Genomic DNA, 13,964 nt, shown 5'->3' on the forward strand with positions numbered 1-13,964 from the left:
TCATAAGAGAAATGGTCAGGTAGAACATTGACCTCCTTGGCATCAGTGAATTACATTGGACAGATGATGGTTTCTTTCAATCAGAGGATTTTACCATCTACTATTCAGGACATAACTCCATAAGAAGGAACGGCGTACTTTTCATTGCTAGCAAAAAACTTTCTTGAGCAGTGGAAAGTTTTTCAACAATCAATGACTGAATCATGACAATTCGAATTTGTGCCAAGACAATAAATATCAAAGCTGTTCAAGTATACACTCTAATGATGCAACATTATCTTTAACTGAAGACTTCTATGCAGCCATTCAAGACACTCTAAAACAGTGGTTCTCAACCCAGGGATCCCAGCCCCATTTGGGGTTGTCTGGCCCTTTCTGTGGGCTCCCCAGGTTGGTTGCTACTGCGGCGGCGGCAGGCAGCTGCAAGCAGCAGTGGCAGGTGGCGGGAACGGGTGGTGGCCGGCAGAGCCATGGCAATGGCTGCCTCCATGCTACCCCGACTCTTGTGTGCCATGCGCACACACACTTGCATGCGTGCACTGCCTGCACACATGTGCATGCTGACTCCTCTGTCACAGTTGGGGTCACCGATGCTTTAAAACAAGCACCCAGGAAGGATGTCATTTACATAACGGGTGAATTTAATTTAAAAAGTTGGCACACAAGCAGAGAGAGACATTAATGGCAACTTTGGACTCATAACCCCAAGATGGGGTGTTCTCGAGATTGGTGAGAGGGAGGCAGGATTTTTATGACCACCTAGGTATGTTGAATTTAATTGTACTGGGGTTTTAATGGGGTTTTATTGGGGATGATGTTAACCACCACAAGTCGCTTGCAGGAGTGGCAGACTAGAAATCAAAGAATAAATAAAGAAATAATAAAATAATTTGTATGTTTTAATTTGTTAGCCTCCATAGCGGCCCCTATGGGGATAGAAAGGCCAAGTAAGGATCCTGTAAACAAATAAATAAAATGGAAATGATGCTAAAATGATAGAACATTTGGGGTCACACTTTTAAATACTGAGATACTAAATATATGAGAAATCTTTCCAAATTTTGATTCCATATCTTATAAGCATTTTACTATCCACTTTAAACAACGTGTTTCATATCCATTGCATAAATACAATTGCACAATTGAATATAGTTAAAATATATTCCTTGGAAAGTATTAAATATGAATAACCTGGAAAATTTAACTGTAATAGAAAATAAAATTTCAAGCTCAAACATTTATTAGAGAGGGAAATTCAAACTGAAATGCATGATGGGCAATTAAGGACTATTTTGACAATTCTAAGTGGTCAAGTTTTTAAAGTATGACACTGAAACCTTAACCTATCTATATAGGAGTGATAAATGAGGCATTTTGTGTCATTACAGTCCCATAAATCACTTTCTTTAACTGCTGATGGCTTTTATCAGATCTAACCTTTTCAAGCTTCTACTAGAGTGCTAACATTTTCAACTTTGACATATGTGCAGTTTACAAATTCTGCAGCTGATTAACTCTGGACAGAAACTCACTGCCATCATTGTCTTTATTCAAGTAGGGTTAGAGCTTCAGGTCTCCACCACTCACTGCAGAACCTAAAGGAAAACAAAACCCCAGCACCTGAAGTCTATGGGCATGCGCTGTGGAATTCGAAACATTTTTTTTTTTAAAGTACTTCATGTTACCAAGTGTTCAGCTCCATTCTGTGATCATGAACAAACCAAGAGTGAGCTGGTTAGAATACTACAAAAGCATATACTTAAGATTTAAATTCCATAAATTCAGCATTAAACCTGGAGTTTAATTATCAGGCATGCTTATTTTCTTTTAAAAAGCCATTATGAATAAGACTGAAAAACTTACCATGCAGAAATCTTTAAGATTTATAAAATATTACTATTATTGTAAAGTATTTTTAAAGAGCAATATGGAATTCTTACCTATCTTGTTACATATATGTGAAGAATATGTCAATATTTATGAATATACTAGGGGCAAAAGGCCATTGTATCCAGGAATACAATGGGCGCTAGACCTTGGTGGTGGGACGAGGAAGGGGAGAAGTTGTCCAGTCTGTAAGGGCATGGGGTTCAATATGTGTGTTGTGTGGGAGGTTGTGCTAACGTGGTAACAAATGAGGGCATAGGTGTGGAGAGATGGGTGTCAAGAACCTGTGATTTGGAATGTTTGTTGAGTGTGGGAGAGGACTGGCCTTTGGGAATTGTGGCATAGATAAGCTTTCTAGAGCCATGTCTTCAGATATGTGAAGGGAAAATCAGACAGGAAATTCTTCTTGGGGGGAGATTACATGGCAACCAATTCCTCCCAGTTCTGCGTTCAATATCAGTTCCCTTCTTATGTGAATAAGGCCACAGACACTTTAATGACCCCTTCCCTAATACACATGGGGAAGTGATAGTACACAGGTGTCTGCTCTGCTCCCTTTGTCTCCATTTTTTTTATGGTTGATAAAATGTTCAGACCATGGACAACTAAACTCCAGGTGGGGCTTGGAGATCTCCTGGAATTGCTGCTCATCTCAAGACTATAAAGATCAGGTCTCTAGGCAAAAATGGCTGCTTTGGAGAGGTGACTGTGTAGCACTGTATCCCACTGAGGTTTAGAGATGCCAGCCTCCAGGTGGGGTCTGAGAATTCCCTGGAAGTACAGCTCATCTCCAGGAAGTTAGGCTGAAGGGAAAGCTCTTTCCCCTCTCATGCATCCCTTCAAAAGAAATGCACATGGCCCCAGACTCTCCTTGGTTGCTTGGCTGGTGATGTCTGCCCTTCTGAAGCCTGACGCCTACTGCTGGCAACTGCAGTCCCTGTTGTTGTCCACAAGGCCAAGTCGTTGCCTAATAAAAGTGGGTTACATAGTTTCCCCCAAAGTCTCACTGTCTACTTTCCAAAAAAGCTAACTTCACTTGAAATTCTGGGCCAGTTATGCCTTTGAGTTCATAGAACATTCCTGGCAAATACTGTTTTTTATTTATCAGGCAAAGCTTGAAAAATGTCACTTCAGTTCCCATGTTTCTCTAGCTTGTTCACTATTTTCAGTTTCAGGCTGTTAATATTCTTTATTTAGATCTTCCTGCACTTTCCAGACTCACAGGATTGATGCTGGTCTGTCTGTCAGTGCCCCAAAATACAAACAGTTGCTGGTAAGGGCTGGCCAAAGCCCATAGCCGAGGAGGGACACACCTGCACCACTCCACCCCAACCTCAGTCTCCGAGCCTCTACCATCATCTCAAGATTGCTGCTTATCTCTAGATTATAATATCAGATCTGCAGGCAAAAATGGTTACTTTGAAGGCCGAACTCTGAGGCACTGTACGATTTTGAAGACTCACCTCCAAACTTCCAGGAATATTTCCAACTCAGAGGTAGCCAACCTCCAGGTGGGGCCTGGAAAGCTCCTGGAATTACAGCTCATCTGCAGACTATAAAGATCAGCTTCCCAGGCAGAAAGGGCTACTTTGGAGTTTGGACAGGGTTGTTGTGGAAAAGAAACATTTAAGGCCTCCCATGCAGGTTGCTGTTGAATTGAAACACTTGAGGCCTATTGCACGTCCAACAATTTCCCTCACTTTGACCGTTTATGCACTGGAGGTTTCATGCCGGGCTGCAGGCTGGAGCTTTAGTCGTGGCAGGTTGCCCCACCTCTTCCTGCACTCACACGGGGGAGCATTTGGCCTGGTGCACCTCATCCGCCCCCGATTTGTGCTCCTGCACAGGAGCTGGGGCAGTAAAGTTCCCAGTGCATAAATGGTCTTTGCCTCAGACCGCTGATGGAGCTGTCAGGTGGCTGGTGAGTGCGCTTCTCTCTCTCTCTCTCTCTCTCTCTCCCCCTTCAGGCCTGCTATGAAAGAGCCTGACTGAGGTGAGAGAGGCATTTCCGAGAGCAATGAAGAGGAATCTGTGGGCATGGGTGCGCTTTCCATTTTTTTAGGGAGGGCGGCAGCTTTCCCCTGAGAAACAGTTGGCTGATAGAAAAGCCCCTTCTCACTTAAAATACTGCTCTGGCTGGCGTCTCTGTTGGAGGGAAGAAATAGCCAAGCCATGTGTATTTCTTCTGCGCGACTCTCTGCAGATCTGAGGCCTACTGCACAGGGTTGTTGTACAGATGAAACAGGAGGCAAAAGAAGCTCAGCAACAGTATCTGTTGGTCCGGGAAGCCCTCAGGCCACCTCACAGAGGCAGCGTAAGGGCTTCTCAGCCTAAGGAGGAAAGGAGGTTCCCTATCTTTGGAAATTTCTAAACAGAAGCTGGATAGCCATCCGATGGAGAGGCTGATTCTGTGAAGGCTTAAGAGGGTGGCAGGTTACAGTGGATGAGTGATAGGATTGTGAGTGTCCTTCATAGTGCAGGGGGATGGATTAGATAACCCATGAGGTCTCTTCCAACTCTATTATTCTATGATTCTATGAGGTCACCCTCCCCTCCCAGCCCACTTACTGTGTCCCTGTCAGCAACCAGGGACTAGCTAGGTTGGGGGATGGATTGTGTCACCTCCCTATTAGTCCAAAGATCATAATGGCCCACTCTCTGCCCACCTAGGCCATAGCTTTTTATATTATACAGCCATATATGCCAGGTTGTATTGAACAAAGCAGTGTAAGAAGACAGTATAAAAGCTAATAATTTCTAAACTGGATGCAGGAAACGACAGTGTTATCAGCTGTAGGTAATGGTGATAATATCATATTCTGTGTATAGATTCTAGTGAATAGCCATGTTAGTCTGAAGGAGCACAACAAAATTTGAGTCCAATGGCACTGTTAAGACCAATAAAGATTTATTCAAGGTGTGAGCTTTCATGTGCATGTTATTGGACTCACATTTTGTTGTCTTGTGTATAAATATGCAAAAAACCCCAAATATCACTGAGGTATGGTTTCATGCCTTCTGAATGTAATGGTTTTATCTATTCAATTTAACTGCTTAAACTGTAAGTCACTACAAACTAGTATTCACAAGTGTATAAAAAATTCACTATGTTAATCAATATATACATAGTATATATAGACATCACATAAATTAACTAATGTTAACAGGGAAACCTCTAAATATATTCATAGAATATTTATGAATATAATAAACTTAAATTCACCTCTGCAAGAAAATGCAGCAGACTGTATTTGTTTAGCTCTAATCTTCCCAGCTGCTAGAGAAAAAGAGTCATATTTGTCCAAAAGACAAGATAATAAAGTCTAAATTTAACTACCACCTTGGTCATAAACACGGTCTTTATCTATGAGGATTTTCTTGTGCCATCCAGATATGCTGACTGCGTTATTTGCAAAGCTAACCATGTAAAGATGTCCCTTAATGGCAAATGTGAGCACAAGAACATATACAGAAGACACTTGATTCTTATGTAAAATCAGTGTATGATTTGCGTGTCAGGATAGGATTATATGTGCCAAAAATTTAAATAATTCCTACAACGGGAAAAGTCAAATTGATATTTTTGGCCCCTTTTGTCTTTAATTTCTGTATGTAAACAACATGTGCAGAGGAACTCCAATATCCTAAGGCCTCCTCTCCCCCAACTGTTCTGTACTGTAAAATTCTTATTCTCCTATTAAATATGGATGACATGGACCTTATTTCTCTTAAGAAGAAGAAGAAGAAGAAGAGTTGGTTCTTATATGCCGCTTTTCCCTACCCGAAGGAGGCTCAAAGCGGCCTACAGTCGCCTTCCTTTTCCTCTCCCCACAACAAACACCCTGTGGGGTGAGTGAGGCTGAGAGAGCGCTGATATCACTGCCCGGTCAGAACAATTTTATCAGTGCCGTGGCGAGCCCAAGGTCACCCAGCTGGTTGCATGTGGGGGAGTGCAGAATGGAACCTGGCATGCCAGATTAGAAGTCAGCACTCCTAACCACTACACCAAACTGGCTCTTAAACAAGTAAGCCCGAGACAAGAGGATTGGAACCGTTTGCTAGCAGTAACACTGTATGAATTTTAGGGACTTAAGTATTAAATATGTGTAGCAAACCTCAAATACTCAAATACTTTGGCCACCTCATGCGAAGGAAGGACTCCCTGGAGAAGAGCCTAATGCTGGGAGCGATCGAGGGCAAAAGAAGAAGGGGACGACAGAGAATGAGGTGGCTGGATGGAGCCACTGAAGCAGTAGGTGCAAACTTAAATGGACTCCGGGGAATGGCAGAGGACAGGAAGGCCTGGAGGATCATTGCCCACGGGGTCGCGATGGGTCGGACACGACTTCGCACCTAACAACAACAAGCAAACCTATGCAAACTCTAACCAAGACATTCGATGAAGTACTATCATAAGATGTAAGTGACACAGACATTCAAATTTCAGGAGATACTGTCTAATAATATTAGTTGCCTCGAAAAAATCTTGATGTTAGTTGTATGACCACTAGAAGACTAATACTTCAGATAGTATTAATTTTGATAAAAAACAAAGTCCACATCAGACCTAAATAATGGAACTTGAAGAGACAAGCTCATACCATACAAACAGAAATATTCACAGAGATATTCCTACGGCATATCTCTGCCTTTTTCCTGATAAACAACAAACCTTATAAAAGTAGAGGTTGACAACATTTTTTCAGAATCAGAACACACTCTTGTAGTATCATTGTTTATGCTGACCTACAATAGCAAAAGTTCTTATTTTACTAATTATATCACACACTGTAGAAGCTGCATAGGTTACATTTTCACAATTCAGATGTAAATCCACAAATGCCTATATTTATTCATGCTAGAAGAATATTTATCATTTGTTATGAATACTAAAAAGTCATGTCTCTGTATTTTAAGCACCAGTAATGAAAGATGTCATGCTGACAAAAAACATAAATACATGTTCATATACAACATACAAAAGAACAATACCGCAAATTGTAATTATACTATATACAATGCAATGAGATAACAAGGAAATATGAGTTTTTAATCTTTCATTTCTCACATACATTTGTTCTTTTGTTTGATGCAGTAGTAATAATAATTTTGGGTTGACTCTACAATCTGCAATCATAGGATGGAAAATAGGGTTGCACTTATATGTAACTGTTGCTCATTGATGTCTCCTATGCAGACACACATTGGAACTCTGCCTGTGCAAGTCAGCTGCGAGATACTTGTTTTCTAATACAAACGTTCCTAAAGGGGCTACCCTGCCCTCTTCTGAAGCCAGAGGGCAGGGTTTTCCTGCTCAGGCATCATGTGGTCCAGGAGCATGCACTTCCTACCCTCAATTTCTGCAAGCCACTGCAATCTCCCACATGTCAAGGAAAACCATGTGAGAGTTCACAGTGGGAATGTAGGTCTGCACAGAAAATGCTGATTAACAACAGTTTCAGGTAAGTGTTACTCTGTTTTCATCTTCTGTATTTGTTTCTACCCAACCTTGGGACCATTAGCAAACTATCTACCAGAGGAGAAGGGGTGACAGTCTCACTGTAACAGAGCCTTAATGACAGCCTGCCCCACAGCTGCATCTATCCTGATTTGCAAGTCCAGTACACAGTGCTTTACAAATGTATCCTCTGATGACCAAGTAGTGGCTTTGCAGATGTTCACTATGAGAAACCATTTGTGGCAAGCAGCCAAGGAGCCATGCACTTGAGTGAAGTGCTTGGAACCATCCATTGGAAAGGGTTTACCCGCTGCCATTGCTGACCCACATGAGTGGAAGGCAACAACTGAGCACCAGGACAGAGACCGCAAAAAGGCAGCTCTCCCCTTCTTAGGGCCCCAATATCTGTCAGGATCACATGATCACTGCCATGATTTATGCTTGACCTGAGTGGTTCCATCTTGTATCAATATGTGTCTGTTTCTCTGACTCTGTAACAACCCTGAAATGTCTGTGAAGTGATTTAGTTTTCGCACCAAGAATGCTAGACTGTGTTATCTCTGAGGTTGGTAGCTGTGTAACACCCAAAGCCAAGGCGGGCCAGCTATCACCTTTGGCTGTGAGCCCAGGATGGCACCTGCAGGAGGGGGCTTTTGCTCTCTGGGAAAAGGTATGTCTTTGGGCGGGAAAAAAACTAGTAAAAGTGATTGCATTTGGTGTATTGATCAGATTCGACTACGAAAGTCGAGGTGTCTTGATCTGCTTAGCAATAAAGCCTTCTATTAATCCAGAAGTCTCATTGCTAGTCTGTCAGCCCTGACAATAACACACAAACTTAGCTTTTATTTTATTTATTTAATTATATTTATATAATGCCCTCCCTTGTGGCTCAGGGCGGTTAACATTGTAACTTTCATAATATAGTACAATATAGCAGCAACCTGATTAGAATATATAACATTTTTCACAACAGGAACTTGTATTAAAGCCAAAAAACGTATATCAGTTTACAATTTAACATTCAACAATGGACATAGTTTTACTACACTGTGGATTCAGTTTTTCTTCTATGGGTGCAGCTGATGGTGGAAGGGGCCTCAGGGCTCCAGTTGGTGGTTGGTTCTCTTCTCTCGATTGAAAGCCTGGTGTAAGAGCTCAGTTCTGCAGGCCTGAGGAATTGTTCCAGTTCCAGCAGGGCCCTAATGTTTGTTTATTTATTTATTTGATTTCTATACCGCCCTTCCACATAGCTCAGGGTGGTTTACATACAACATGGCGGGATACATGGAATGAATTAATCTTTTCCCTCTTAATAAAACAGTAAGGCTTGTTGGGGTGGGCTCAGTCCGTGATGGGGGGGCCAACAATTGGCCCCTTGGCCCCGGACTGACAAGTGGAGGGGCCAATCGGAAGGCGTGAAGCGCCTTTTGATTGGCCTCTCACCAGGACAGACCAAAATTCACTATTCACTCAGCCCAGTCTGGCTGCCAGTCTGCTCCTGACCACCACAGGGAGAGGAGGTCAGTAGGGCTGCCAAGGGGGATGAGAACACAGGCTGTGCCAGCCCTTTTTGCCCCAAGGCTGCCCTAATTGTCATGTCCAACTGCAAATTCCCTCAGAACACTGACAGAGCTGGCAGGAGGCTGGAGAGTGCGCTCCCTCCCCCTCCCTCCCTTCAGGCCTGCTGCAAAGGAGCCACTGACAGCCCCTGACTGAGGAGAGGGAGGCATTTTCCTTCAGAGAGCAACACAGGGGAGCCTGAGGGCCTTCCTTTTGAGAGGGGGGATTTTCCCCTTCTGCCAAACAGTTGGCTGACAGGGAGGCCACAGAAAAGCCCCTTCTTACTTAAAATACTATTCTGGCTGGAGGTTAGACACAGCCAATCCATGTGTATTTCTTCTTTGCAACTCTCTGCAGATTTGAGGCCACTGCACAGCGTTATTCTGCAGAAGAAACTGGCTCTTTTGTCTCCTGTTTCATCTGCACAACAACCCTGTGCAGTAGGCCTCAAGTCTTTCAATTCAACAACAACCTGTGTGGGAGGCCTTCAATGTTTCTTCTCTTCCACAACCCTGTCCAAAGTAGCCCTTTCTGCCTGGGGAACTGATCCTTATACTCTGCAGATGAGCTGTAATTCCAGAAGCTCTCCAGGCCCCACCTGGAGGTGGGCTAACTCTGGGTTGGGAATATTCCTGGGGGTTTAGAGGTGGGACTTCAAAATCGTACAATGCCTCAGAGTCCAGCCTTCAAAGGAGCCATTTTTGCCTGCAGTTGGGAGGGAGTGGTGCAGGTATGTCCCTCCCGGACTATGGGTTATGGCCAGCCCTTACCAGCAACTGTTTGTATTCTGGGGCGCAGACAGACAGACCAGCATCAGTCCTGTAAGTCTGAAAAGTTCAGGAAGATATAAATAAATATTTACAGCCTGAAACTGTAAATAGTGAACAATTAAAGGGCTGGAGAGTCATGGGAAATAGCTTTTTTTAATCTTGGCCTGGCAAATTAAAAAAACAGTATAAAAAACTTTACTAAGGTCAAGACTGCTGTGCATTGTCTTCCTCTTAGGATTGCCAGCTTCAATGTGACGCTTTTTACCCCACCTCCCTCATGTGGAGTCTGCTATGAGGAGAGGAAGGGAAGACGATTGGAAAATGCTTCGGGACACCTAAGGCCTGCTGGGTCACTGCGGCCCATTTCTCTCAGACCTCTCACAGCCCACATCCCTCACAGGTTGTGGGGAGACGAAGGGAAAAGGTGTTTGTAAACCGCTTTGAGACTTCTTTGGGTAGTAAACAACAGGGCACAAAAATCCATTCTTCTTCTAAGGAGCAACCATGAAAGAAGCATGTGGGCACATAACATTTTATCAACAGTGAAAAAATGGATAAGAAGGAACAGGGTGGACACCTGTGTACTGTGACTATCCCTTGTGTATTAGAGCAGAGGGGCATTTCGGTGTCTGTGGCCTAATTCACAGAAGAAGGGAAATGACGCAGAACTGGGAGGAATTGGTTGCCTTGTAATCTTCCCCTAAGAACAGTCTGATTTTCCCTTCACATATCTGAACACATGGCTCTGGAAAGCTCATCTTTAACCACTATGCCACAATTCCCAAAGGTCAGTCCTGTCCCACACTCAACAGACATTCCAAACCACAGGTTCTTGACACCCATATCTCCACACCCATGCCCTCATTTGCCACCACGCCACCATAACCTCCCACACAACACACACATTCAACCCCATGCCCTTACAGACTGGACAACTCCTCCCCTTCCTCTTCCCACTGCCAAGCTCTAGCGCCCGTTGTATTGGATATAATGGGCTTTGCCCCTAGTATATAATATAAACAAATATAACAACAACAATAATCTAAATAACACAATTTCAGTGATCTTAAACAATATAACAGGAACAGAACTTAGCAAAGGCCCTTAGAGAGGTCAGACTGGTTCAGGCCACGGAGAGGATGTCTGAGGGGGAACCAGTTGTTGGTCTCAGGCAAATGACTGGTGGAGGAGCTCTCTTTTGCAGGCCCTGTGGAATTTTGGGAGTTCGGAGGGCCCTGATCTCTTCAGGGAGTTCGTTCCCCCAGGTGGGGGCCAGGACAGAAAAAGCTCTGGCCCTCGTGGAGGACCGACATGCTTCTTTGGGGCCAGAGATCACTAGCCAGTTATCAGTGGCAGAGCGTAATGCTCTTTCGGGGGTATAGGCAGAGAGACAGTCTCTTAAGTACCCTGGGCCCAGACCGCGTATTGCGTATGTTGTCTGGGAGCTCATTCCACCAGGTTGGGGCCAGGACAAAGAAGGCCCTGGATCTGGTTGAGGTCAGAAAAGGCTTCCCTGGGACCCAGGATCACCAGTTTGTTGATGTTCTTCAGACTATGATCTTCTTACATGACAGGGAATATATTTTGAGTGCTTGCACTCGGAAGCTCATGCCCTGAATAAATCTTTGTTGGTCTTAAAGGTGCTACTGGACTCTGATTTTATTATGCTACTTCACACCAACATGGCTACCAATTTGAATCAATTAATAAATAATTTTAAATTTTGTTACAAGTAAAATAATTCATCCATGCTCATACCATCCACTTTTCTTTTAAGTACAATTGATTACTTGTATTGAGGTAAAGTATAAATTAACTGCATATAAGAGATATGCTGAATGTTTATATTACAACATTTTTTTTTGATTGCTGGTATTTGTGTTTATAGGTTGTGAAACAAACATATTGAGATTAAGATGCAGTTAGAGGGGAAAGCTGCCACCATGAAGACAAAGTTAGGTGGAGGCATTGTAAATGAGTGGCCAATGCTTTCCACTGGGGAGAGGGATGGCCAAGCTAGCAGAGTTGCAGGGAAGGGGCTGGAAGGCACAGTAGGGGGACAGATGGACAAGTTTTCCCTTCCCCCTCAAATATGGGGGGCTCAGAAGATTGAATCCCAAAGTGGAAGTGGGGATTCTTCCACGAGTCTTGAGGATCCTTGTTTGTTAGAACATATAGCTGTTTATGGTTTGGGTTTATTTCAAGCTCTGTTAGATGTTGCAAATTAGATGTTGCATTATTATATGCGAGGAGTTGTTTAAGACTGGGGGGGGCTATCCTTGCACAAGAAAAAGTTTGCCCCCCAGGTGAATGAGAACTGTCATTATCCAGCAAAGGTTGTAAGTTGTTGATGAAGTGCTGAACTGTTTTGAGTTGAGGGCTGTATGTGACCACCAGTTATTGCTTCTTTTGGGCCTGTCTTGCAACAGGTTTTCTCAGGGTACCATTCTGGCTTTATTAATATGTTTTTTACTTCATCAGCTGCAAAAAATGCTTGATATAGATCCCTCAGAAGTGACTCTGTCTATAGGATTGGAGCAGATGTGGCTGTAGGATAGATCTTGGCTGTAAAAATGTAATGTTTGGTATGTTTAGGATGGCAGCTGGGACATGTTTTTTATTCAGTAGGTTTCTGGCATCTGTTGATGCCTGTGTCCATTGTACATCTTTTCCAAAGTGTCCAGAAAATGTATTCTTGCATAGATTACTTCATTGTCAGGTTGATGGAGGGATGAAAGTTGTTGAATGCTTGCTGGATTATGTCCAGGGCAATAAAATATTATCAATGAATCACAGGTACAGGACTGGTGTGAGTGGGTAGGAATTTAGGAAGCATTGCTCCAAGTCAGCCATAAAGATATTCGCATACTATGGAGTTATGTGGGTGCCCATGGCTGTACCATTGATCTGAAGGGACAAATTGAAGTGGTATTGGTAAGAATAAAATGGCACAGTTTGGCGACAAAGTCAATAGTGGTATTGTCAGGAATCATGTTTTTTATGGCTTGTAATCCATCTCTGTGTGGGGGTGTTTTTGAACCGAGATTCCACATCCATGGTGGCTAAAATAGTATTATCTGCAAGGCTGTTCCATGATTGAACTTTTATCAGAAAGTCTATGGTATCTTGCACATTGCAAGAATCGTTGATGGCACAGGGTCTTAAAACAGAGTCTTTAAGGCAGTGGTCCCCAACCCGCGGGCCACAGCCCGAAGGCCTTGGCACCGGGCCGCAGCTCCTTCTTCCCTCCCCTCGAAGCGAGAAGCTCGCCAGGCCACGAGCAAATCGGCCGCCAAAGCGGCCAATTAACTCGCAGCCCAGCAAGCTTCTTGTTTCGGGAGGGGAGGGAAGAGAAGCTTGCCGAGCCGCAAGCTAATCAGCCGCTTTAGCGGCCGATTTGCTGGCGGCCCAGAGGGGCCGGGAGGGGGAGCCACAGCCGCTGGTATGGCGGCGGCGCAAAGGCGCGTGCGCAGACTGCCGCGCACGCGCGTTTGCGCCCCTGCCAGGCGCAAATGCACGTGTGCGGCAGTCCACGCATGCGCGTTTGCGCTGGGGCTGCCACTCGTGCGCGGGCCCCTGGGCCGCCCTCTCCCCCCACTCTGCCGCATCGGTCCGCAGCGGCCGAAAGCTTGCGGCCCGCTGCTTTAAGGCACCAAACCTTTTTGGTTCTGCTCCCAATGGAACATTTTAATACGGGATTATATTTCTGAAGACAATGAAAAGCAGCAAACAGTACAGGGAAGAAAAAGTATATCTGTACTTTAAGGGAAAGAAGGATATATAATTTCTCTAGGCATTCTTCCGACCTCTACGCCTAAAAGAATTCTTTCAAAACACACGTGAACAGAACAAGCAAGAACAGACAACATCTACACACCATTCCATCACAGAAGCCACTGGAGAACAAGTACTATCCCTAACAAAACAACGCTACAAGAAAAGAGACTCCACATGGACTCCCCCAGATGGCTGTAATGCCACACTGGACCTCTACATAGATTGCTTCCACCACAGGGTCCAAACTGATGTGATCAACAAACAACATCGCACACAGCAGAATATCAGCTATGCTGAAAGGAAGGCCATAGAGAGCCTTAGGAACAATCCAGATAGTGTGCTGCCCTAGCCGGGCACACGCAGAGTTAGTGCAAGCACAGTTACAGAGTCAAGCAAGTTCAAAGCGCATACCAGAGTAGTGAAAAGTCCAGTCCGGGTCTTATCAGGAATTGTTAGCGGATGAAGTCCAAAGGAGAACCGAAAGAGTTGTCGTTTATCTTTACCAAGGTCAA

At 44.1% G+C, this 13,964-nt stretch overlaps 1 protein-coding gene across 3 annotated transcripts in view; it reads right to left on the reverse strand.

The window, feature by feature from the left end:
- CDIN1 (CDAN1 interacting nuclease 1) overlaps positions 1-13,964 on the reverse strand; it is a 183,860-nt gene that overhangs the window by 58,189 nt on the left and 111,707 nt on the right. The window contains exon 11 of one of the 3 annotated variants that reach the window (XM_077322974.1): positions 1,533-1,595. The exons of the other annotated variants lie outside the window; for them this stretch is intronic. Coding sequence (XP_077179089.1) covers positions 1,547-1,595 — 49 coding nt within the window. The 3' untranslated portion in view covers positions 1,533-1,546. The remainder of the gene's footprint in view (positions 1-1,532; positions 1,596-13,964) is intronic. 3 annotated transcript variants of the gene reach the window in all.

Source organism: Paroedura picta, chromosome 2, assembly GCF_049243985.1.
Source record: "Paroedura picta isolate Pp20150507F chromosome 2, Ppicta_v3.0, whole genome shotgun sequence".
Lineage (NCBI taxonomy): Eukaryota > Metazoa > Chordata > Lepidosauria > Squamata > Gekkonidae > Paroedura > Paroedura picta.